Source organism: Littorina saxatilis, linkage group LG8 (assembly GCF_037325665.1).
Source record: "Littorina saxatilis isolate snail1 linkage group LG8, US_GU_Lsax_2.0, whole genome shotgun sequence".
Taxonomy (NCBI): domain Eukaryota; kingdom Metazoa; phylum Mollusca; class Gastropoda; order Littorinimorpha; family Littorinidae; genus Littorina; species Littorina saxatilis.
The window spans coordinates 34,532,239-34,559,580 of record NC_090252.1 but is presented as its reverse complement, the minus strand read 5'-3'; the positions used below and the strand labels follow the sequence as shown (position 1 = coordinate 34,559,580).

Below are 27,342 nucleotides of genomic sequence, written 5' to 3'. Positions count from 1 at the left end.
CAAGTAACTTTTAAGAATAGTTTCAGTTACATGCGAACTCATTCTGCTGAACGAATTTTGAGAGCCAGTACCCAACAGCCTTTAAATGCACCTCTTTCCTTTTTTCATGTTCTTTTATGGTTTGCCGATTTTGTTAACATTTTTGCATTCATGATGAAGATTTTATGGTGACTGTACAGAAATGTACGTCCTCTAGTTTCTAACCTTCCAAAAATTGGGGCTGGGGGTCGGGGGAGAGAGAGAGAGAGAGAGAGAGAGAGAGAGAGAGAGAGAGAGAGAGAGAGAGAGAGAGATAGAGAGAGAGAGGTGAGACAGACAGAGAGACAGACAGACAGAGAGACAGACAGAGACAGAGAGGGAGAGAGAGAGATAGAGAGAGACAGAGAGGGAGACAGAGGGGAGAGAGGGAGACAGAGAGAGTCAGAGAGAGACAGAGAGAGACAACGTCGAAACTTTGTCAATCATTTCGTTTTTTTCACCTGCATTTTTAGTTTCGTAATATTCTATTCAATTAATGTTCGGTCAAACATAGAGGTTCACTAATTGTGTAAGACGAAAAGAGTATAACATAAATGCATATTGTTTCAAGGAATTTGCTGAGTTAAATGGATTTGCGAGTGCGAAACTTTCCCTCCCAAAAAAAGACGCGTTACTAACCGACAGTGTTCTCCGGTGATGGCCACGGTCGACTTTGTGTATCCCAAATTTGGTTTTCAACTTTGATGAACACTTTCAGGACTAAAATATTCATCGTAATCAACTCGAAGGTAAGTTGTTTTCAGTTGTTCCACATGAGACGTTATCACTTATTGTACTCCATGTACACATGCACAGATTACTTGATTGTCGAGACCATGATTGGAAACGGACCGGCCAAAGATGGCGGGTCTTTCCAATAGTCACAATGTCAGCCCTAACTCAGTTCAAGGGATACACATTCTTTTAGACTCAACTTTTGAGTTGAGTCAGTATAGCGAAACAATGGGTCACAAGCAGTGGAACACAAAGGAAAAACACGTTTCACATAGACTGACGCAACCTTTAGAAAGCTGTTTAATCAGACTAGCTCAGTGCATGAGACTGAAAGCGGGGGCGGCCATTGTTATCTCAAGTACTTAATTGGGCATTTTACGATCTTGAGGGAGGACGATGTATCCAGATAAGCTGCTTCAAGTTCAAGTGAATCTGCCCAGCGGACAGTGGCATGAGAAGAATTCAGAACTTGACACATTGGCTCATTACATACTTGACTGTCTTTTGTCGACCTGTTCTGTTACTCACTCAAGTAGGCAGCCGAGATACCCTGCCGGTGTCACGATTTCATCTTTCGTCTGTGTACATATTTCCCCCTCGACATATACTCAAGACTGAAATGTTGTTTCCTGGTAAAATTAAGAAGTGAAATTATTTAAGGACGAAAAGCATGTCAGTTTCTTGCATGTGAAGAAAATTGGTGGTTAAAATTTAATAGATTTCAACCCCAAAATCGAATTCTTCGAAAACGTGTACTGATCGAGTGGTTAATTACGTCCCTTGAGTAAGAAGGACATATTTTAGGATGAATCAAATTTCTAAGTTAATTAAAACAAATTGGTTGGACAAATTTGGCCCCATGAATGTAAGGTACACAAGGTCGCTCATCAGTACTATCGAAGGGTGTTTTTTTGTTCAGTGTAGAGTTTATACTAGATCAACGAGGCCGAGAAGCGAAATATCAACACGGCGAAAGATGAAAACGTCACACCGGGGGAGAGAGCGAGACAAAGAGGAGAGCTGGAGAATGGGGAGGTGATTCGGGGAGGGGGTGGATTAAAGATGAACGTATCAAATTGTTATTTGTAAGGAGGAGAGAGTGAGACAAAGAGGAGCTATCGGGTGGAGAATGGGGGAGGGGATTCGGGAGGGGGGATCATAATGTGTGTGTGTGTGTGTTTGTGTGTGTGTGTGTGGGCGGCAGGTTGGGACGGCATTTTATCAACGAACGTACGAAATAACAAAACAAAATAAAGAAAGAACAAACAAACAAAAATTAAAACCTGACACATGCAGGTTTGTGTAGTCATTCGTTAGACTGATTTTAACCTGTCTTAGACGACTACCCATAGTCTTTTCACATTCACTGATTCAATCAATCAATCAATATGAGGCTTATATCGCGCGTATTCCGTGGGTACAGTTCTAAGCGCAGGGATTTATTTATTTATTTTTGTATTTTTATTTTGTGCAATTTATATCGCGCACATATTCAAGGTGCAGGGATTTTTATCTATGTCGTGTGAGATGGTTTTATTTTACAAAATACATCACGCATTCACATCGGCCAGCAGATCGCAGCCATTTCGGCGCATATCCTACTTTTCACGGCCTATTATTCCAAGTCACACGGGTATTTTGGTGGACATTTTTATCTATGCCAATACAATTTTGCCAGGAAAGACCCTTTTGTCAATCGTGGGATCTTTAACGTGCACACCCCATTCAAGTAATGACACACTCGGACTGTGTGTGTGTGTGTGTGTGTGTGTGTGTGTGTGTGTGTGTGTGTGTGTGTGTGTGTGTGTGTGTGTGTGTGCTACCTGACGGATTTTGATGAACATTGGTTTACATATTCTTGAGAGCATTCGCTTGTGTGGCTGTTCTCCGATATTTGATAGCGTTATTTGATGTCATATTTTCCCGTTTGTAAAAGTTGAGCCCGCACTGTCAGAGAGAAGAACACATGAATATAATATGTAGAAATCGCAAACCCGGCCAGAAGGCAGACACGGACAAAATGTAGGATGCTGATACATGTAAAATATGTGTCTGATGCGAGGCTTACTATGTTTACAAAAATTGTGAATAATATCTAGCCGAGATGAATCGCAACCTTTGTACCTCTCCCTTTATTTAAGATTTTTTCCCATTCTTCTTCGTGTTAGTTGGACGGTATTCTTTCTTTTTCTTTTTTCTTCCAGCCACAACACAGATAGCGTAATAGCGGCTGTTTTATTCATTCTTCTGTCTCGTTCCCTCATATTCGCATGTGATATTATGTCACTCCTTATGAGATTACACCCCCCAAACTTTGTTGCTAGACCTTTGTTGAGGAGAGAAGAGGCGAGGAAAACTGGTATGAAGTACAAGTCAAAAATCGCACCTTGATCTTACCTGACTCATTTACGGCACTTGGCAGTCTTTTGTCGGGCTTTTGTCGATCGCTTGTCCACTTGGATAATAAAATTACGGACATGCTCCACCCCCCCCCCCCCCCCCCTCCTCTAAACTTTGCCAAAAATGGGTCCTCTTGAGACATCTCGCGTATGAGAACAAAAGAAAACCGAACCGGCAAATCATATGGACAACACATGTTGGATTTCTTCTTAGGGTACGCTCACCAGTAAAAAAAAAATGCAGCCAATGTTTTCTCGAAAAGTTGTGTTTGTTTGTGTGCGCGTGCGCAGGTTTTTTAATGTACTGTTTCGTTGAGAGGATCGTGGGTAGTGTTTTTCCTCTTCATTTTAAAATGTTCATTACAAACATATAAGACAAAATAAAGAAAAAGAGAGAAACATACAGCAAAAAACAAGTCGCGTAAGGCGAAAATACAACATTTAGTCAAGCTGTCGAACTCACAGAATGTCCATAGAGGGGGAATCGAGACGAGGGTCGTGGTGTATACATGTGTGTGTGTGTGTGTGTGTGTGTGTGTGTGTGTGTGTGTGTGCGTGTGTGCGTGTGTCTGTGTGTGTGTCTGTGTGTGTCTGTGCGTGTGTGTGTGTAGAGCGATTCAGACTAAACTACTGGACCGATCTTTATGAAATTTTACATGAGAGTTCCTGGGAATTATATCCCCGGACTTTTTTTTTTCCTTTTTTCGATTAATACCTTTGATGACATTATATCCGGCTTTTTGTACAAGTTGAGGCGGCACTATCACACCCTCATTTTTCAATCAAATTGATTGAAATTTTGGCAAAGCAATCTTCGACAAAGGCCTGACTTCGGTATTGCATTTCAGCTCGGTGGCTTAAAAACTAATGAGTGAGTTTGGTCGTTAAAAATCGGAAACTTGTAATTAACATTATTTTTTATCAAACGTTCCAAAAACAATTCCATCTTATTCTGCGTCATTATCTGATTCAAAAAACATATAAATATGTTATATTTGGATTAAAAACAAGCTCTGAAAATTAAAAATATAAAAATTATTATCAAAATCAAATTTCCGAAATCGATTTAAAAACAATTTCGTCTTATTCCTTGTCGGTTCCTGATTCCAAAAACATATAGATATGATATGTTTGGATTAAAAACACGCTCACAAAGTTAAAACGAAAAATTTAATATATGTATTCCAAGGAGCTCTCTGATACAGTACTCCTTGATGTATTCTTAAACGGATTTTTGTTTTGATGTACATTTTTCATTCAATTTTCTTTTCATGTTTGCTTGCTCTTCATTTAAACTGTACAATAGCCGCCATTTATATGTATTTTTCTAGAAAACTGTTAACACCACTATAAGCATTATGCTTGTTGTTGTTTACTCTATATGCGTTTTTTATTTGTAAATAATGCACAAACGATGAATAAAACAGTTTAAACCAAACGAAGAGAGGTACAGAAAAGCGTGCTATGCAGCACAGCGAAACCACTATATCGCTGAACAGGCTCGTCAGTTTCACTCCGTTTTGCACAAGCGGCGGACTACGGTCTTTGTGAAAAAATGCAGTGCGTTCAGTTTCATTCTGTGAGTTCGACTGAGCTTGACTAAATGTTGTATTTTCGCCTTACGCGACTTGTTGTTGTTGTCCTCAGTTGCATGCAGGCTGCTTCAACCCTGAGTTGTTTTGCCTTTTTACATTTAGTCAAGTTTTGATTAAATGTTTTAACATAGAGGGGGAATCGAGACGAGGGTCATGGTGTGTGTGTGTGTGTGTGTGTGTGTGTGTGTGTGTGTGTGTGTGTGTGTGTGTGTGTGTGTGAGTGAGTGTACGTGTGTGACTGTGTGTGTGTGTGTGTCTGTGCGTGTGTGTGTGTAGAGCGCGATTCAGACTAAACTACTGGACTCCGATCTTTATGAAATTTTACATGAGAGTTCCTGGGAATGATATCCTCGGATTTTTTTTCTTCATTTTTGCAATAAATACCTTTGATGACGTCATATCCAGCTTTTTGTACAAGTTGAGGCGGCACTGTCACACCCTCATTTTTAAATCAAATTGATTGAAATGTTGGCAAAGCAATCTTCGACAAAGGCCGGACTTTGGTATTGCATTTCAGCTTGATGGCTTAAAAACTAATTAATGACTTTGGTCATTAAAAATCAGAAACTTGTAATTAAAATTATTTTTTTATCAAACGATCCAAAAACAATTTCATCTTATTTTTCGTTATTTTCTGATTCCAAAAACGTATACATATATGTACATTAAAAATATAAAAGTTATGATTAAAATTAATTTTCCGAAATCGATCTAAAAACAATTTCATCTTATTCCTTGTCGATTCCTGATTCCAAAAACATATACATGTAGATATGATATGTTTGGATTAAAAATACGCTCAGAAAGTTAAAACGAAGAGAGGTACAGAAAAGCGTGCTATGCAACAGAGCGCAACCACTTCCGCGCTAAACAGGGTCGTTAATTTCACCGCCCTTTGTACGAGCGGCGGACTACGGTCATTGGGAAAAAATGCAGTGCGTTCAGTTTCATTTTGTGAGTTCCACAGCTTGACTAAATGTAATAATTTCGCCTTACGCGGCTTGATCTTTTTCCCACACACTTTGGACACGTGCGAGTACCAGCAATAGAAAATTAACAAAACACCTTCCTCCCCCTCTTAGGTGAAATGAAAGCGGACGTTTTCAGCGTGCATTCCCTTGAATTGACTGAATGGTTAATCATGCTTCCGTGATCTTGGGAGTTGTGGTTTTTTTCTGTGACATTCACAAATATACAAATGACAGAGTCCGACTAAAGGCTTACTGGAATTTACTGTTGAGTAATAAGTGTGTCATCTTAGGACCATGCCAGTGCATGGGGGATATCTTGGATACAGGGCGGACAGGCTTGCAAGCAATATAAAACTCTGACTTTTGACCGTCGTTGTAATTTCCCACTTTGTAGTTGTCAAGGTATTTTAACATGTGGGCTTTATATTTTATAAGCTTGTACAAGAGCATTGTTAGTAATAACGCGCGCTATTTTTAGTTAAAAAAGGGATCAACTTGGAATGTGCACCCGACATTCCAATTTGTTTTCCCCTTTCTAATAATGGGTGAATTTGTTTTATTATAACTGAATTGCTTACAACCGAAATACCTACATGCCGAAATAACTGAAATAAAAAAATAAACAAATAGACGAATGTTTGGTGTTTAACGTCGTTTTCAACCATTCAAGGTTATATCGCGACGGGAAATGATACATAAATAAGTTCAAAAATGAATGAGTTAATAAATGCGTTATGGCGAAATTTAGATAACAAATTTAACATTAATTTCAAATGAACTAACCAAATAACAAGATCAATAGGTAAAGTGTTGTATGGGGGATGTAACAAAATGAGGAACTTGAAAACCACCATGTAGGTGTCCGACATTTGCTGGTGTCTTGTTTGCAATGATTTCAATTTGGTTCCAACATTTTGTTGTCGTCGTCGTCGCTCTTGCTGTCTTTGTTGTAGTTGTTGTTATTTGGGGGTTAAACGGGAACAGGGGCAGAAATATGTTGGACTATTGAACGATCGTTTTCACACTAGGTGTCGGACTTCAAGTACAACGCGGGGTAAAAGTACTTAATGGAAATCCATGAGCTATGAGTTTAATAGATAATCGTTATTTCGAGCAATTTCCATGTCTGAACATCCCACGGATATCCGCGTGCCACCTATCATTTCATTTTACACGACAAAGTCGTGTCGTAACAATTCCCTTCCACCCTCCCCCTACCCCTCCCTATACACTTGATAGTCCTCAACTTCGACCTACGGCGATAGGGGGATAATTGAGACAGCACTCTAAGTAGGTTTCCAGGTTACTGAAAGACTTTGATTTTGATCACAAGTTTTGGAAACTGTGAGCCCTTTCATCCTCAGGGAGACAGACGGACACCGCTCCTGTGTACAACGTGGGATTTAGAGCGGGTCAAAGTTGAATCAAACTTGCCACATTCATTTCTTGCCTCATGATTAGCATATGCATCGTTCACTGCTTATTGTTGTTGTTGTTTAGAAATCAGTGCGCGCGCGCGCAAGTTTGTATGAATGTGTTCGTGCGTGAGTGTGTGAGTGTGAGTGTGAGTGTGTGTGTGTGTGTGTGGTGTCAGTGTGTGTGTGTGGTGTGCCAGTGTGTTTGTTTGAGTTCGTGTGTGTGTTTGTGTGTGTGTGTGTGTGTGTGTGTGTGTGTGTGTGTGTGTGTGTGTGTGTGTGTTATAGTGTCAGTTATTCTTTTTTTTTGTCCCGAATCCTTGCTTTACAGAAACCTGTGATGTCATTCTTCCTTGAAAATTTCTTCCAAAACTTCGTTGTCCAACTTTTGTCCGAGAGATGAGGTCGGAACGGTGGTATGAGAAGAATTCAGAACTTGACACCTTGATGTCATCTGACTGATTGGCTAATTACACACTTGACTGTCTTTTGTCGACCTGGATCATAAAATTGCCGACCATGTTGAATTACCCACCCCCTTATGAACGTGAGTCTACTTGAGACATCAGCGTAGCCAACACACACCAAACCCAAAGCCGGACCGTAACAAGTTTTCATTATTTTATGCCTGTCACCCCACCCTTTACCCCCCCCCCCCTCCGCCCCACCGCTTACCCCTTCTCAGTTCACAGTTAATTGTCTGCAGCCTCAACCCCCCCGTGGGAAATAAATCACTCGACTATCGTCGCCTGCTTCTGATGACCGCTCTAAATAATGTCAGATAGCAGTGTGCAAAAGACACGGTTGAAGTGTACATGTATTACCTTTCCTATATGCTTAGGACACGTGCCTTTTCAAGTCATTGTCAATTACAAAATGTAGGTCTTACAACACAGCCACTAATTGTCAGATAACGGTACCCCTGCCGGGTCCCTGCTCTACGAAAAAAAAAGTGTTTGCATTAATCGGAAGAAACATACTGCATAAGCGTAATTTATGCAGAGGTAGGATGTTCTTAAGTTGTGAGATTTTTTAATGATCGCGATGCCTTCTTTGCTTACTAAATTCATTGATTAGATTGATTTTATATAATGAAGTTAGAATTCTGCTGCTCTGATTAGTGAAATATTCAAAAATGCTATCATGCTATTTTGGCACCGTCATGGCTTTGTAGACTTATAATATATCTGCGTAATTGATTTCAACTCTTAGAAATCAAAAGTATAAAAAATTGTATTGTGTCTCCTCTTGTCGTTAAATAATCACAACAACTGTAAAACAAATTTGCTTTGATAAAGCTCCCGTTTTTCTCTCAGAATTTTGCTCATTTTTGTTTTGTTTACATGCCCCAGACACAAAAACTACAAAACGATTCATAAAAGTTCCGTTCCATGCATTCCGTCTCCTCTCAATCTAAGATCCCCTCCCCCCCCCCCCCCCCCCCATAGACCCTCCCCCCCCCCAAAGTTTTCCGCTAGCCTCCTCGACTTTTCCCAACGAAGCGTACAGGAGCGGGGCAATCAGGAGCCTTTGCAATTTTATGACCCGTCTGAAAGAAGTGATTGACTGGACACTGTCAAGTGCTCTTAAAGAAGCGATCAGATACGTGAGAATCACAGTGTGACATTTGACAAGAGGTTGACGGAAGTCTGGCAACCAGATGTTAGAGGGAAAAAATAACTCACTGAAAAAGTGAGATCGCACGTGTCGGACAGATGAAGGTTAGAAAACAAGTCGCGTAAGGCGAAAATACAACATTTAGTCAAGCTCAGTCGAACTCACAGAATGAAACTGAACGCACTGCATTTTTTCACAATGACAGTAGTCCGCCGCTTGTGCAAAACGGAGTGAAACTGACGAGCCTGTCCAGCGCTGTAGTGGTTTCGCTGTGCTGCATAGCACGCTTTTCTGTACCTCTCTTCGTTTTAACTTTCTGAGCGTGTTTTTAATCCAAACATATCATATCTATATGTTTTTGGAATCAGGAACCGACAAGGAATAAGATGAAATTGTTTTTAGATCGATTTCGGAAATTTAATTTTGATCATAATTTTTATATTTTTAATTTTCAGAGCTTGTTTTTAATCCAAATATAACATATTTATATGTTTTTGGAATCAGAAAATGACGAAAAATAAGATGAAATTGTTTTTGGATCGTTTAATAAAAAAATAATTTTAATTACAAGTTTCCGATTTTTAATGACCAAACTCACTCATTAGTTTTTAAGCCACCAACTGTGAGCCCTTTTATCCTCAAGGAGAGAGACGGACACCGGCCCCTATAATGGGCTTTGGAGCGTGTCAAAGTTCATTGCATCTTGATCAGCATATGAAACGTTTATCGCTTATTGTAGTTGTGTATAACTCATAGTAGTGGGAATAAGGTGACGCGCTAGTGTGAGTTTGTGTGTGAGTGTGTGTGATTCGTATATATATATATCAGTAACGGATGTTATTTGTGTTTGGACAATTACAAACATTTAATTCTTGTACACAGATTAAAGACAGTTTCCCTTCCAGGTCAAATGTCTTAATGATGCAAATACAAATAAAATACCCCCAAACTGTTCTGAAACGATCAATTTTCGTTTGAAATACTTCATTTCTTATGGAAGGAATACACACTGGCACACAGTCTTTTGTTGTCTTGGCTTGCGGCCTAAATCTGACACAACAAGGCTCGAAGAAGGGACATAATGCTTTATTTCATATATTAAAAAGAAATACATGTAGTGTCAACACTCAGTTGGCAGTAGGCCAGAGACATAGTAGGCAGTGGAAAGTTACTAAAAAGTGACCTAAGTTGAAAAGATGTGTATTTCTACTCCAGACATTATGGAGGCTCTGGTGTCACTAATATCAATGTGCTGTCTTTGCTTTGTTTAGCGACCAGCATCAAAGAGGCGCATAGAGGACTGCCTGGGAGAAGAGGACCACCAGGACAAAGAATGAAATCGATTGAATATGCTGTGCTGTTGCCCTGCTAAGCTGCGTGCATTTTTAATTTCTCCGCAACATAATATGCATTTTTTTGTTATGAAATAAAATTGTTGATCGTATCTTGAGTTTATGGTGTTACATGTAATAGTCCTTATGATCTGTGACTGAGTGTGAAAGTTGGTGTGTGTGCGTGTATACATTTACCAAAACCTACATTCACTCTCAACGTTGCATTCACGTCGAAATCAAACCAAACCACAACCACAACCAAAAATTCACGTTGTGTCGACGTGTAATTCACGTCAATTTTATCAGGAAAAATGCACCAAAACACAACTTTTACGTTGTGTCAACGTAGAATTCACGTAATTTTTGATCTAAATTTTGACCTAAAATTTACGTTCCATTCACGTGGACATTACGTAAAAATGCAACGCAATTTCAACCAAACCACAACCACAACCAAAAATTCACGTTGTGACAACGTAAAATTCACGTAATGTTTTTACGAACAATCCACTTCCACCAATAATTCACGTTGCATTCACGTTGGTGTCACGTAAAATGCAACGTTGTTTTCCAACGTTATTCCCACGTGATTTCGTCCATACAAATCTACGTAAAACAAGTCGCGTAAGGCGAAAATACAATATTTAGTCAAGTAGCTGCCATTTTTCAGCAAGACCGTATACTCGTAGCATCGTCAGTCCACCGCTCATGGCAAAGGCAGTGAAATTGACAAGAAGAGCGGGGTAGTAGTTGCGCTAAGAAGGATAGCACGCTTTTCTGTACCTCTCTTTGTTTTAACTTTCTGAGCGTGTTTTTAATCCAAACATATCATATCTATATGTTTTTGGAATCAGGAACCGACAAGGAATAAGATGAAAGTGTTTTTAAATTGATTTGGACAATTTAATTTTGATAATAATTTTTATATATTTAATTTTCAGAGCTTGTTTTTAATCCGAATATAACATATTTATATGTTTTTGGAATCAGCAAATGATGGAGAATAAGATAAACGTAAATTTGGATCGTTTTATAAATTTTTATTTTTTTTTACAATTTTCCGATTTTTAATGACCAAAGTCATTAATTAATTTTTAAGCCACCAAGCTGAAATGCAATACCGAACCCCGGGCTTCGTCGAAGATTACTTGACCAAAATTTGAACCAATTTGGTTGAAAAATGAGGGCGTGACAGTGCCGCCTCAACTTTCACGAAAAGCCGGATATGACGTCATCAAAGACATTTATCAAAAAAATGAAAAAAACGTTCGGGGATTTCATACCCAGGAACTCTCATGTCAAATTTCATAAAGATCGGTCCAGTAGTTTAGTCTGAATCGCTCTACACACACACACACACGCACACACACACACACATACACCACGACCCTCGTTTCGATTCCCCCTCGATGTTAAAATATTTAGTCAAAACTTGACTAAATATAAAAACGTTGAAACGCAACGTAAACCCAACGTAACCCAACGTGAATATAACGTGAATACAACGTAAAATTGTTTGCTGGGTGGGATATATATATTTATAAATATATATATTTCTGATGTTTTATATATGAATATATATATATATTTTACAATTGATTGCATTTGATGTGCAATTGTGTGATCGTGATTCGTTTGGTGTATTTCGCAACTTTCGCTTTGCCGGCAGAGGGTCACACACAAATTGACAGAATCTGAACAGTTTGAACAGTTTTTATTCACAAAAAGCTCTTTTGAGCCACATAGTGAAAACAATTTACACTTAATGAACATGCAAAAGTACAAATGGAAAGATGGCATGAAGCAAAAACATGGTTATGATGTAAACGAAAAAGAGATTGGTGGGCTATTGTGAAGGGGCAGAACTCTATCATACGGCTCCTGGGAATATGGCGCAAATGCGCCAGCTACGACTTGCGATAAGTGTTAAAAGTCTCCTCTGATCATGCATTCGATGATAATAGATATCGACTGAACGTAGAGAGCACGCAAGAGGGCATAGGGTCGTTTATTCTTGCCGATGTACCAAACTACAAGGGACATCGAAGCTCAAAATCGTCGCGGCCTAAAGACTTCTTACAACCATCGACCCAGCGCGGAACTGTATCAGGGGGTCCGCCTAAACTACGCCCCAGCACGCGCTAGCACGCGCCAGCACGCGCTACCTTGAACCATAGCACTTATATACAGGGTGACACGAAAAAAACAGATCCCACCAAAAGTTTAATATTTTCTGAAATAATCAGCCGATTCTTTTATTTTTTTCAGGTGAGCCAAGCTGAAATGATGTTCTAACAGCCCACCAAGTTTGAGCTTCAAGATGTCATGGACAACGGAGCATAAGACATTTATAGTCGAGGCCTATTTTCGCCGGCGAACAGATTTGCTCGGGCTGCGCACAACAGACTCTCTGACTGAATCAATATTCCTCGGTGTCCTTGCTGATTTAGGTCGACCAGAGTGGGATCCCCTGTTAGGGTTTTTACTATTGAGGTTATTGACAGTCCCATGGTCTCTGAACTTATCCCTAAATCAGCAAGGACACCGAGGAATATTGATTCAGTCAGAGAGTCTGTTGTGCGCAGCCCGAGCAAATCTGTTCGCCGGCGAAAATAGGCCTCGACTATAAATGTCTTATGCTCCGTTGTCCATGACATCTTGAAGCTCAAACTTGGTGGGCTGTTAGAACATCATTTCAGCTTGGCTCACCTGAAAAAATAAAAGAATCGGCTGATTATTTCAGAAAATATTAAACTTTTGGTGGGATCTGTTTTTTTCGTGTCACCCTGTACTTTATTTTTATATTTCTAGTTAGTTCATCGTCCATTCTCACATAATACAAAATTTCAAACTTCAATGATGAAAAATACGGAAGTTATGACGAGTTTAAGGAGAGCTAATGCACTACTCTCAAATCCGACGATTGTCGGACATGGAGCCACGGCCTTAGGATAGCTCTCCTATAACGCGTCTTAGCTGTCGTACATTTTATCACTGAAGTTGAAATTTTGTATAATGTAAGAACTGACGATGGAATGACTAGAAACATACAGATAAATTATATAACAGCTATGAATCTCAGTAGCGTCCACTTAAAATTGGTAGCGCGCAGTTTTAGTCACTGCCGGATTTTGTCGGATTTGAGAGTAGCGCATTAGCTCGCCTAAAACCCGTCATAACTACTGAAATGTTCAACACTCAAGCTTGAAATTTTGTATTATGTAAGAATGGACAATGAACTATATAGACTATACAAATAAATTATGTAAGTGTTATGGATCACTGGGTAGCGTCTACTTCAAAGTGGTAGCACGCTGTTTAGTCAATCATAGAGAAATCGTCGGATTTGAGAGTAGTGCATTAGCTCTCCTTAAACTCGTCATAACTTCCGTATTTTTCATCATTGAAGTTTGAAATTTTGTATTATGTGAGAATGGACGATGAACTAACTAGAAATATAAAAATAAAGTATATAAGTGCTATGGTTCAAGGTAGCGCGTGCTGGCGCGTGCTAGCGCGTGCTGGCGCGTAGTTTAGTCGGACCGGTATCAGGGGAAATCACTCTGAGTGAATCTGACAAGAACAGCAAAGAAAATGATTCAGAAGTCGACCAGAACTATGTTTTATCGCAACTTTACCACTGAAAAACAATCAACAGATTGATAGACACGATGATATTGTTAATGCTACAAGACTGTAATTAACTCGGGGAAAAAAAAATTATGAGGTCGTCGTTTCCGGTTTCGGTTTTAAGGGTATTCCCCGTTCGACAGGTAACCAAGAAAACAACAACAGGTACGGAAAGGTTCCTTATAATTTATAAATATATGAGAAATATTTAATAACACGGTTTCTGTTCAGATAAGTTCCAAGGTTTTGGAATTCGTTATAACTGTTACATGTGGTCGTTTTCCTTATAATATAATCATAAATCGGTTCACAGCTCGGTGAGCCATTTTGTTTCTTCCATTTCAAACGTCTAGTCAGGGACCTATATCTAATATAGGTCTATGGTCTAGTCGATTGTGAATTAATTTGTGTCAGTGCGTCAAGGCACTCAGTACAAGTTGCCATGAGACTGAGTATGGAGTTGAATCTTTTTAGGTATGCCTATCAGTAGTGTTTGCAGGGTTGAATAAATATGAGTGGTGTTGACATGAAGTGAAAGCAAACATTTGCTTTCAAAAAGTAGTCATCGACACACACACATTTGATGTAGAGATAATGATCGACACACCTTCCTTGCGTCAGTATAGCACAACATGTGGATAGCACTACTTGTTTTCATGAAGGTTTTTTTTCCAGCTTTGATTGGCAATGGATCGACCACAAGTACAACTAGTACAAGTGATCTTACTGTTCGCAGCAGTGACTTGCATAGAATTTGTTGATTCGACGGATGGTAAGTGGATGTTTTTAGTTACACTCATGCATGCTCTGATTGATCCCATGCCAATTTCGTATGATACAGTGGTTTCTTCCCTGGAGCGGTAGACTAGTAGTATTAAATTAATTACAAAAGTGTTTGTTTTAAGTGGTAGTCAGACCTGGGAACCCATACTATTTCACCATATTTTATAGAATGACGATTGTCTAGAATATGAGCAGTATGGTCAGTGGACAAAAATACGACGAGAAAAATAGCTAGACTACTCTTTTCTTCACAAGCGCATCCCGAAGCCGATCCAGTACTTTCACACATGATTACAGTTTTTGTCAGTAAACATTGAAAGAAGCATTAATTGTTTTAAAGGTATCGGTAAATTTAATTAACGGTGTGATGGATGCGTGTGAAACATGTTTGAAGCATGGATGTTCAAATGCTGTGTGAAGTATGTTCATTTTTCTGAAAATACACCAAGTTTGCTTGAGAATACTCGAAGTGCAAAACAGGCGTTCTCAGGTCCTCGTAGCATAGTAACATTGTCAAAGCGAGTTGATGCTGTAGGGAGACTATCGTTTTGAATGTGTTTTGCATAATGACAACAGTACCGTAAGCTACCTTGTATACACCCACCCACCCTATGCACCAATATTGCCCAAAAGTTAGGGGTGGGCGTTTACTAGGTACTGCACCCTGTACATGATTAGTTTCTCGTTAGAAATAAAAAATATTTGGTTGCTTGGTATAAAATTAACAATGGGACTGAATTGTTTTTCTAGAAAAAATATCCACCCTCCATATCTCTTTCAGTTTGACACACACGAGTTCGTGTGTATGCAAGTGCCTCGCCAGAACGAAACCTAAAAGTAAATCATGAACGAAATCTAAAACAAATGCTGTGACATAACTCAAGTGAAAACTAAAAAAGATAACCAAAGTTCTGCTTCGTAGAACCAGCGTTAAAGTCAAAGCCAAATGGCAAATAAACATCACAAACAAGCACAGACGACAGTCAGTTCATTGCACTGATTCAAGCCATCAAATTCTGTTCAACTTCAGAAGAGCTTTGAAAATCTTAATTATATATTTTATTACTCAGCTGCACTGCGGTGAGAGTACTTATCAACGGTATGCCTTTATAACAGCATCTTGTCATGCCGCATGCGGAAGTTTACAAACACTAAAAACAAATGTTCCAAAAATAATGTTCCTGACATCATTAATCCAGAAGTGGGGGTCGGGTGGGAGTTTACTGGGTAGTATGCCCTATGCACAGCTTTCGGCCCAAAGTAGGGTGTGGGCGTTTACTCGATACTGGGCGTATACAAGGTAGTTTACGGTAGTGGCATGTAAACATAAAAGGCAATTAAATACTGATCAATGATGTAATGCGTAACTAATAGAATTTTGTGTGCCAAAATGGAATTTTGAAGACTGCCATAAACACTGGCTACACCAAGTTGGCTGGCAATGGTTTTAAATCAAATCAATGTAACTGTAAGCACATCTGGCTTCTGATTTGTATGATGTATTACATGTACTTGTTTTACCTGCTGTTTCAATATTTCATGAACAACTAGGTGTTAGCATTTTAATATTGTTACTGTTAGCAAATATGGTGCATAATAACACTTGTATTGTTATAAGATGAATATAAAAAAAAGCAAACAAGTAAAGTTACCTGTAAAGAGAGGTACAATGTACAAAAGTAAGCATTTTTATTCAGATGAATACCTTGTCCATATATATGAATGAAATGTTTTGATCAAATTGATGGTACAGTTCAGCTTGCACATATATCGTGATTTTTGTTACTGTGTGTGAACAGCTCCAGCTCAGGAAATATTCTGCAGCATTCCACCGGCAAAACAAGCAGAACGTGGTACAATCACATGCTGTTTTAAAAATGTTCCCATCTCAAATGCTTCGATGACGGTGAATGCGCGTGGTGTCAAGTTGGCAGACTCCGAAACAGGTATAATATGACTGGTAGACTGGCGCTGAAATAATTTTGCAAAAACTCCACAGTTGACATTTATGTATCATTCAGCAAAGCTTTGAAGCTAAATTAGTTACAGTTGTAAGTTTTTGCAGAAGTATTTTGCTGAAATGATTGCAAAGTGTTGTGTGTTTGTTTGGTGAGATTTATTATGAGTTTTTGGATGTTGCTGACTGAAAACGTGTAACAACATATTCCCTGCACTTGCTAGTGATTTCCTGTGTGTTTTTCTTTCAATTCTAAAAATGAAATCAATGTCAATGATCTAGACCAGACCTATCATTTGATGTTATTTGACAGATTTATTTATGTGCAAATATGAGTTAAGGGGCACCGTTAATGTTGGTGTAACTGTTTGGGGGGAGTTTATTTGATGAATAAGAAGAAACAGAATCTATATACGCATGCACATGGCACGATTTGCTCAAAAACGTATGTATCAAGTATGGTAGTTGGTACTAAATTAATTACATGAAAGTGAGAATGTGCTTCAGTGCGCTGCTTCTCTCCGTTGTTGGAAACAAATAGCAGTCGAAGACGGCCAATCAGCCTACGTACACTACAAGGTGTCTTCCCTCGCGGAGGTGTTCTGCGGGCATCACAGCTAAAAGAAAGAGGGACATTTTTCTCAGGCTCGCTAGGCAGATGCCAGACAGCAACACTTTATCTCTATACTGCAATGCCCTCTATGACGCCTCGGCCTAGTAACTAGCATTACTTTTGTCCCTGCAACTTTTGCACTTTTGGAAGAGAAAACGTATGCAACTTTGAGTTCTACATTCCCACTTTCATTTGTGATGGATAGTTTCTACATCTGACCTCACATAACGTGTGTACCTGCATTTTCTCAACCCCACGAAAACAAGATTTACCTGACCAATTTTTGGTGTGGCGATTTTTGTTTTGGTGAAATAGTTATCTTTTCTTGCCTTGATCCTCGCTAACAGGCTGTAGTACAGGTATTGCACAGAGCTCACCCCAAAAAATTGAAGCAAATTGAGTAGCATTTACCAATACCAGTTGATTCTATCAATGCATTATGATTGATGAATTAAGATCAATATTAACAGCTATTGTGTTTTCAGCGTAGCAATAGGGTCCGATATTTAGACGAGACAAGTATAATGCGACGAGTCGAAGACGAGTCGCATTATACTTGTTCGAGTCTAAATATCGGACCCTATTGCTACGCTGAAAACATAATAGCGATTATATAGCTGTTATGACCTTGATTTGTTGTTCCAAACTTACAAAATGACAGTTTTTGCGTCGATGCGTTGATCTCAGGTTTTGCTAGCAGACAAACTTCTTACGCGCATCATGTTCGCGCAGACATGCACACCGCTACACGCTTTCTGACTTTGGAAGAAAAACTGACTCCAAGTGCATTCGATTTCACAACACAGTTGTTGAAACAGCTTTTTAAGTTGTCAGTGTATGCTGTTGTCGATAGAAACATCGCCGCGTGGTACAGATGTGTAAACCGGAACCATGCGTCGGCCATTTTTCTCAATATGCTTTTGGATATTGAGAAAAATGGCCGACTTCGGCAGCAATATGCTTTGATGATCAGGAGAGACCATCCAATCACAGCCCCCGAATTTCCCCACGTGTTCATCAGAATAGCTATATTCTCATATATAGAACCCAAATGTATATGTTGAACAGTACTACTTGTTTTCATCTAGTTGTTTCCGTGATAGAGGCAAGTCATTGATATTTATGAATTGATTTACTTATTTAGTTTCAGTGTTGGCTCTGGAATTCCCAAACACAGACCACCAGAAAATGTTTGTGAATGAACATTTTGAATTCGAAAATGTTTCATCGAGTGATGGTGTCAACTGGAATGTTTCTGTCCATATCCCCAAATCAACGCAAGCATATCAAGGGGATTATTATTGCCAGCTGGTGGGAGCAAACGCTCCTAGCCCTGCAACCTGTCATTTCATATTGGGTATGTATAAATATATATGATCTTGAATGTTCTGCTGATGATTACAGTGAAATGTACTGACAATTTTTAGGAGTGATTTTCCCTTTCTACTAGCTTATACAAACAATAAGACTTTTTTCTCAGTGTGCGTGAGTTGATGGTGTAAAACGTGGTCTAGCTGAGCTGTTTGTAATTTTCATGCATCCATCAGCTGTATGAAGATGAAGAAGTAGTTACTATTGTATCACAGTCTCAAACTAAACTTTGGGAAAACTTCAACAACATGCAATAAACAAGCAGATCAACACGGCTGGATTTCAAGGTTATAAATTAAGTATCTGGACAATGCAGTACTGTATGTTGCATGTACAGTTGTACTTAATTTAACCTTCACCGGACCACGCTTCAGACTAAACAATCCGGATGTGGGTCCTGTATGACCCAAACTTTAAAAGAAGAATTCAACATAAACAGTATGGGTCGTACACGACCCACGCCATCTCAATGGGGATAAACTCTTTACCGCCTCTTTGCAGAGTACGACCCACACCATCCGAATAGGGATAAACATTGTAAAATCTGTCTTTATTTCCATATGGGTCGCCCACGACCCAAATTATACAGACTGCCCATTTCAAAATATGTCATTGGTTATTTGTTTGTTAACAAAGATAATCCTTCCGAAAGTGGTCGATGGGAGGGTTTGAGGATAAAATGAAGTCTTAATCAAGAACTCCGAATAGTTTCAGAGATACTGACACTTTTGTGAGGCTCTGGGGCGTCCACGACCCAGGAAGCACGGTGAATGTTAAAATGTAATTAATCGATTGAACATTTTTTGAGCCGCGCCAGTGTGACAATTCTGTCAGGCAGACTAATATAAATTTTAGGCAGCTTACCAAGACTGCTTAGCCATACTGTGTGTGCGGGCTCAGGCTTTAAAGATTAAAAGAACGATAACTAAAACCGATGAATGCATAAATGATATTCGCATTTATTACCAAAATATAACATTTGACACAGATCTCGAACAGTCACTGTTCAACTCGAACGTCAGCGCAAACTCGTAGCACATTAGTCTCAATCTGTGTCATATGTCATATTTCGATCCAATACAATACAATACAATACAATAACTTTATTAATCTCTAAAAGAGAAATTACATTGCTGAGCGTTTGTGTCCGTAATAATAACATACATAAAACATTCAAAATAAACATTTGTTCTTTGTCCTGAGAAAATATAGTACATTGGTTATCACATAAGAAAGTATATTACGTCATTGTTTATTTGTTTGTAGCAGATCATACAAGCCTTCAACCACCATTACATTCAGTCAACGCGCAGTGATACATATGCCCTTTGACCTTGTCTGCAAACAGATGGGGGGTAACCCGGACTAAAAATAGAATACAGGATTGTGGGAAAGCTGATCCAGGGCACTTGCGCACTATATTTCAAAACCTTTAAAAAAATTTGTAAATGAATTAAAATTAATAAAATACAAGAATAAAAAGTTCAGAAAAGACACAAAAAGTTGAAAAATTGAGAAAGAAAGTTTTAAACAATTCTTGCCAATTACTAAGGATTTGAACCTGAGACCGCCGAGTCATTGGGCTAGCCATTTCTACCATTGGGCAAACCGGGCACACAATTCTCTAGGGTGAAAATATACTCACGGAATAAAATAACTTAACATGTTTTAAAATTTAATATCTCAAAATCGGAAAAAGTTGCAGGAGAGCGGGGTGGTACGATCATAGAACCATCAATTCCTGAGAAGAGAAAAAAAAACGGAATGTTCTCGGTTGCTTAGTTTTTTCACAATTGGTCCTCAAAGACGCATGGTGTAATTTTGGAGTTTACTAGACTGACGCCTAAGCTTGCCGACGCTGCCGACAGCCAGTGCACGCTGTGTGTGCTGTAAACAGGTAGGCCTGCACTCTTTGACTCTCGGGGCACGTCTACCCGTACTTGAAACCTGCAAAAGGTCTGCTGCTGATCCACGAATATTGCATGAAAGTACTGCCTTTGGTTTGTCCGTTTGTTTGTGAGTGAGAACAACTCACTAAAATGTTTCTTTCTCTTTGCCCAAAACTGTCCACTCTGTCTTTCTCTTTCACCATGCCACGAACGTGTGTGAACGATAGACTCGTCGCAATAGGGATGTTGAGAGGAGGGATGACTTATACTGATGTTGCTAGGAGATTCGGAGTGACCAGGCAATCAGTGCACGCACAGCGCTGTCAAACACACAGTGCTAAGTTTGTAAACTCCAAAATGACACCATGCGTCTTTGAGCTCAAATTGCAAAAAAACGGAACAAGCCAGACTATTCCGATTTTTTGCCCATAATGAGCAATTGAACAAGCTTTACGTTGGTACAAAAATCACTCCTGTAACTTTTTCCGATTTTGAGATATTAAATTTTAAACAATGTTAAGTTATTTTATTCCGTGAGTATAAAAAGTTGAACTGCAAACATACATTACACGTGAGTTAATTCTCGAGCATGTGTTGACACGTCGGTTTCCGAGTTTCTCCGTTCATATTTGTGTATTGTACGTTCTGTCGATCTCACTATTACATGTTGTCGCGGTAATACCCAAAGGGTATTTCACAAAAGCTAATGTGTAACTAAAAAATAGAATGGATAATTCTGGGAAATCGTCCACTGGGAGTACTCAATAACTATGCAACTTTTTGATTATTTTGATGCATTAAATCTTTCAAAACCTTTGGAATGAAGAAAACTGAATAAAATACAAGAATTACCAGTTCAGAATTTTGTTTGTTAAATAAAAAAAAGTTGCCAACGAAGAGGTTCAAACCCCTGATCACCAAGGTGACGATATAAGCGATCAGGCGCTTTATCAGTCGACACATGCTCGAGAAACCACATGAAATATAATTTTGTTTGCAGTTCAAGTTTCTATTTTCAGGCCTGGGTATCAGTTGGCGGGTTGGCTCAGTGGTAGTACGTTTGCCCCCTGTCCCGGTAGTCTCGAGTTCGAGTCCCGTAAATGGCGAAACAATTTTTTTTAAATTCTCAATTTTTCAACTATTTTTTTCTTCTTTTCTGAACTCTATATATTCCTGTATTTTATTCTTTTTACATTTAGTCAAGCTTTGACTAAATGTTTTAACATAGAGGGGGAATTGAGACGAGGGTCGTGGCGTATGTGTGTGTCTGTGTCTGTCTGTCTGCCTGTGCGTGTGTGTGTGTAGAGCGATTCAGACTAAACTAATGGACCGATCTTTATGAAATTTGACATGAGAGTTTCTGGGAATGATATCCCCGGACGTTTTTTTTATTTTTTCGATAAATACCTTTGATGACGTCATATCCGGATTTTTGTAAAAGTTGAGGCGGCACTGTCACACCCTCATTTTTAAATGAAATTGATTGAACTTTTAGCCAAGCAATGTTCGACAAAGGCCGGACTTTGGTATTGCATTTCAGCTTGGAGGCTTAGAAATTAATTAATGAGTTTGGTCATTTAATATCTGAAAATTGTAATTAAAATTATTTTTTTATCAAACGATCCAAAATAAATTGCATCTTATTCATCATCATTTTCTGATTCCCAAAACATATTAATATGTTATATTCGGATTAAAAACAAGCTCTGAAAATTAAAGACATGAAAATTATGATTAAAATTAAATTTCTGAAATCGATTTGAAAACAATTTCATCTTATTCCTTGTCGGTCCCTGATTCCAAAAACATATAGATATGATATGTTTGGATTAAAAACAACTCAGAAAGCTAAAAAGAATAGACATACAGAAAAGCGTGTTATCGTGCTCAGCGCGACCACTACCGCACTATTCTGCATGGCTTGTCGATTTCACTGCCTTTGCCACGAGCCGTGGACTGACGAAACTACAAGTATGTGGTCTTGGTGAAAAAAGCAGTTTCATTCTGTGAGTTCGACAGCTTGACTAAATGTTGTTATTTCGCCTTACGCGACTTGTTGATTTATTCCAAGGGTTTTGAGTCGTGTATTGAAAATCAAATATAGTGCGTATATTTTAAAGTGCCAGGGCTTGAACAGCTTTCCCCCGAAACCCGTATTCTATTTTTAGTACGGTATATACCCCCAAGAAAAGGTCAAAGGCGGGCATATGTATCACCGCCGCGTGTCGACTGCATAGTAATTGTAGTTGAGCACTTCTAGTTTGATCCACTTCTGGCGGTTCATTATATAAAGGGAAGCAAGCGGTTAAAAAAAAAGGCGTTGACAGAGCCAATGAAGGGGGATATTAACTTGTAGATAATAAACCTGTGTTTGGTCTAAGTGCAAATAACGCTTTGTTCACAGATACTCTCTCAGAGCAAGTTCAAAACACGTTTGTTTCACTGCGTGTTGAACCACAGAATGTCACGGATGTGGAAGACAAGTACACTATCCGGCGAGTTGACTTGAAATCTGAAGGATCGGACACGAACACCAGCATCTTTGAATTTGATCCACCAGTGACCAACGTCAGTCTCACTAGTCTAAGTAAGTTCTCTTTGAGGATATCATCCGTTAGTAAGAGTGAGTTAGACAGAATCCGACCAAAGTTGAGTGCATTTTGTGGAGGTGTTTTCACAGCTGGTACACAGAAATGCACCGTGTGCAATTATAATGTCTGGTGTTTTTCTTTCACCTCATTGTAGGTTAGGTGACAGTTTGCTTCATCCTCACAATTAACATGATTTTACACATTTTTTGTCAGTTTAACACTTTCACTGCCCCAGCCGGAGAATTTCTTGGCCTTAAGTGTGCTTGCTGTGCGCCAGTAAGCCGAGAAATTCGATCTGGGGTCTGTGACGAACATACTTTTTAATTTATTCCTGAAGGGGTACTACTCTTCCGACCGTTACAGTTTGATAGCCTCCCTCCCTTCTATGTTGAGAAGCAAAGTCGTATGTGGGAAGCCATTTGCAGAATTTTTGTGTATTTTTTGGTGAATGTTTCTGCACGTATGTGGTTTGCATCATGGCGACACACCCCTGTAAGTTCATGACGGAATGAAGCTGTTCAGGAATTCTATAATCATCAAGATAATGATGATAATGACTTGTATAATCATTCTGAGTCTGACGAGAGTGATATAGAAGACAGACTTTTGTTTCCTGTTGTGGTCAATGAAGCTTTAGCACAGCATGACCTCCCTGTCGTCATCGGAGCACGACAGTGACGATGACAATGTCTCTGACTGTGCAACTGAACCCAAAAGACAGTCTTGTTCAAGTGATAATAATGACTTAGAACCAGTGACAAGTACAACCACTGGCACAAGACATGCATAGCAGGGATGGCCAATTTGTCCGCCCGGTCGCCAGGGGCAAGTAAAAAATCCTCCAGGCTAGTAGAAACCGTCTTGCAGCTCGGCCGACTGGCCAGTGGAAATTTGGGTCAAGTGCAAAACTTGTGGTTGCACTGACGGCTTTCAAAGTCATATAAACATTAATGAGCAAATTGCATGAGGAACATTGCACAATAGCGAGACAAGGCCTGAGAGAGCCTAGTCATTGCTGACCACATTGTAGTTGTCTGTCAAACCAGTTGTAAAGTGTACACGGGGCTACGCCGGCAAGAAGTCCTCGACTAGTATGGCCGTCCGTCCCTAGCGACCATTATCTACTGGAACGGCAAGCTAAGTACTGGCGACCATATTCTACCAAGGTAACTTACTTGATATAAAGGATCACTTGCGGGCGACTTTACGTCTGTCTGGTGTGGTTATTCTCATCAACTGCGATCTTTCATTAGTCGAGAATCTGCACGTCATTTCCATTGGGTCATTTTTCCTTCCCTATATTATTTACGTCTGCATGCTGTCTTGGTATACGCAACCCTTTTGATAGTCACGGTTTCACTTACATTCCTCCCCGTTTTATCAAAGACCCATTTAATTACGAATGATTATAATTATTCCAACCCAACTCTTACAGTTCCTCTTTCACAGTGCAATTATTGTGCAAAGAAATCTGACAGTCATAATTTTCGTGTTTAGTACTCACCGGGCTAGTGAAATTTCTGGCGGGCTAGTGACTTTCATGAAGTTATACTCGCCCGGCTGGCGGATTCATTGGCTCACGTAAGTGTAGCCTATGCGATCGTAACTTTGTCTGTCTGTGCGTGCGTGCGTGTGTGTGTGTGTGTGTGTGCGTGTGTGTGTATGTCTGTGGTAGAAACTTTAACATTTCGTCATTTGAAGACGTCACATTATGGCGTAAGAGGGTTAGACGTCACGCGAAGGAATTACTGAAAGTCTCGGTCATTGTTATTTTGAGCGGGCCGAGACTAGTTGGCAGTCGTGTCCCTGTAAGTAGGCTACATGCAGACAGACAGATCTAGATCTAGTGTCTCGCTTTCTTGCACAGTGTCACCTATGCTTACTGTGTGTGTGTGTATGTGTGACGGAGTGATTGAGTTTGTGTTACTGTTTGTCTATTTCTTAAGTGAGCCTTGAAGGCTTCGCCTCTTGTTTTTTTAAGATTTGGCCAGGGGGAGAGGAGTAAGTAGGCGGGAGGGGTCCTGTTACCCGGCCGAGGTGGAAGAGGGGGCGACTGGCACAGGGCGTTCTGGCAGAGCTATATATACACCCTCTTCTTCTTTTTTTTATTCTACCACACCAGCTTGTTTTTTGGCAGTTGATTCAAAGTAAACTCTTTCCCTGTATCAGCATGAAGTTTACCCATTCATTTTACACCATTTTTCTGTATCAGTTGTAAAAAACTAAATAAAGCAATTCCTTGACTCAACCTTTTACGCATTTTTCTATTTTTGTAATGTTTAATTTATTTTACAAACATTTTCTGATTTATATTTCACCAATGAATATTTTTATAATCAAAAGTTACGCTTGTCGAACATTTCTGTGAAGTTTGGTAGCTATTCTTCATCAAACTTTTATGAGGAAAAACAAAAAAAATGAAATGTAAGTTTATTCCTTGGCACAGAGATCTGTCAAACGCCTCGGCAGTGAAGGGGTTTAAAAACATTCCGATACAAACAGCTAGGAAAGCATTTTTATTGCAGGCCACATTTTTATTGCGGTAGCTCAGTTGGTAGAGCACTGGACTTGTGATCGGAAGGTCGCAGGTTCGAATTCGGGCCGGGACGGACACGGGTCAACTTTATGTGCAGACCCAGAGACGGAAGCCATGTCCCACCCCCGTGTCATCACAATGGCACGTAAAAGACCTTGGTCATTCTGCCATAAGTGCAGGTGGCTGAATACACCTAAACACGCAGACACCTGGGTAGCGCGACTCCGTTGCTGCTAGCTTTCCACTGGGAGGAAGCGACCCGAATTTCCCAGCGATGGGACAATAAAGTAATGAAAATGAAAAATGAAAGTTCTTCATCGTATCACCACCACTGTTTTGTGTGTATAAATCAATCTAATACAGTCATTCATGCTAACACTGTTTCATAATTTGTCTATGTGGTATGTAATAATTTTCTTTAGCGTGAGTCCCATCAATTGGCTCCAGGCGCTTATTATGTACTGGGCTTTTAAAATTTCTGGCTGGCTATATTATAAGTGACTTTCTTGAAGTTGCTCGTCCAGCTGGCCAGTTAATTTTTTGTTTAATTTGGTCATCTCCGTTGAACTGTGGTAACAGTCCAACTGGAGGGATGATCTTATCCCATGTAAAAAGCATGAGTAGAACTTTTTTGATGGGTCCATGACTAATGTCGTAATAGAAAAAGTCATTTTAGAATGCTATTGAATGATTCCAGCTCTTACCCTCCTCTTTCAGATAACGACACTAAGTATGAAGTGACTGTGTACTTGGGCAAGCCTCTGATTCCTGTGACTCGCAGCATTTGCATCCCAACAGTCCGAAAACTTCGCGTAGAAACCCTGAAGTCCAACAAGCAAGGTCTAGACTGGGACCAGCAGCCAGTATGCCAGGATAGTGTTGCTTATCGTTACAAGGTTTGCTACGAGGAGGCTGACCCTGATGTTCCTCGCAATCATCAATGTTTTTACAGGTAAGAGTAAATGGAATATCATTTGCCTGTAAAAGTGTTTTATTGTGGCCAGAACAGCAGTGTAACACTTTTCTTGGACAAGTCAAATAATCATGCTGCAGTGTTGTAAATCTGCTTGGGTTTAGGGTTTAAGATAAAATACCTGTTCTTTTGTAAGTTCGGAAAACAAAGTCACGTTAAAGTGAATATCTCATGCTCTTGCTAGGGTAAGACAACAGTGATTTTAATTAAGGCCTTATGGATGCAAATGTTCTGAGATTGCATTTTACTTGTGTGAAAGACAAGTTGGAAAAATGTGGATGCATGGCGAAGAAAATCTTTAGCAGGAGTATTAGCAGTCTTAAAATGCTACAGGGTGGTGCCATTTATAGTCATGCATATCGAAAGAAGTAAATTCAGAGCGGTACATTTGGATTACTCAAAAGAAAAATCAATACAAAATAGTTTACTTGGCTCAGGCCTGTGGATTTTTGGTATTTAGTTCTGTGTCAGGCAGTGAGTAATTACTCCTTATAACTCAACTATAGACGGGCGCAGTGGCAAAGTGGATAAGATATCGGCCTCTTAATCGGATGGTCGTGAGTTTAAATCACGGCCACAGCCGCCTGGTGGGTTAAGGGTGGAGATTTTTCTGAACTCCCAGGTCAACTTATGTACCGGCCCCCGTAGCGCAGTGGTTAGCGCATCGGGCTGCGGGCCGGGAGGTCATGGGTTCGAATCCCATCAGGGTCATGTGGGTTTTTCGGGCTACGGTCGGCTCCTACCCAGAGTGGAAGTGCTATGGTTCCTATGGGAAGGCTGGGATCACACAGCCGAGTGTCATTCACTTAACGAATGCGACTTTGAGGGTGCTCAGGTTCTGTATACCTGACCAACACCGCAGGTGCGGCAGTTCTCGGGCCTGGTTGACGCCAAGATATAATTATTATGACAGTA

General features: G+C 39.7%; 2 protein-coding genes and 1 non-coding gene across 3 annotated transcripts in view; 2 read left to right on the top strand and 1 right to left on the bottom strand.

Annotated features, from left to right (window-relative positions):
- The window catches only part of LOC138972282 (nucleolar and coiled-body phosphoprotein 1-like), a 182,091-nt gene that overhangs the window by 36,326 nt on the left and 118,423 nt on the right, over window positions 1–27,342 (bottom strand). The window lies entirely within an intron of this gene.
- On the top strand, window positions 13,742–26,410 carry LOC138974617 (uncharacterized). Its single transcript, XM_070347340.1, has 6 exons — window positions 13,742–13,879; window positions 14,390–14,486; window positions 16,297–16,443; window positions 18,212–18,424; window positions 22,732–22,914; window positions 26,172–26,410. The coding sequence occupies exons 2-6, from the start codon at window positions 14,402–14,404 to the stop codon at window positions 26,408–26,410; spliced, it is 867 nt and encodes a 288-aa protein (XP_070203441.1). The 5' UTR covers window positions 13,742–13,879; window positions 14,390–14,401.
- Window positions 27,065–27,138, top strand: Trnar-gcg (transfer RNA arginine (anticodon GCG)). The gene has a single exon. It is a non-coding gene; the product is annotated as a tRNA-Arg (tRNA).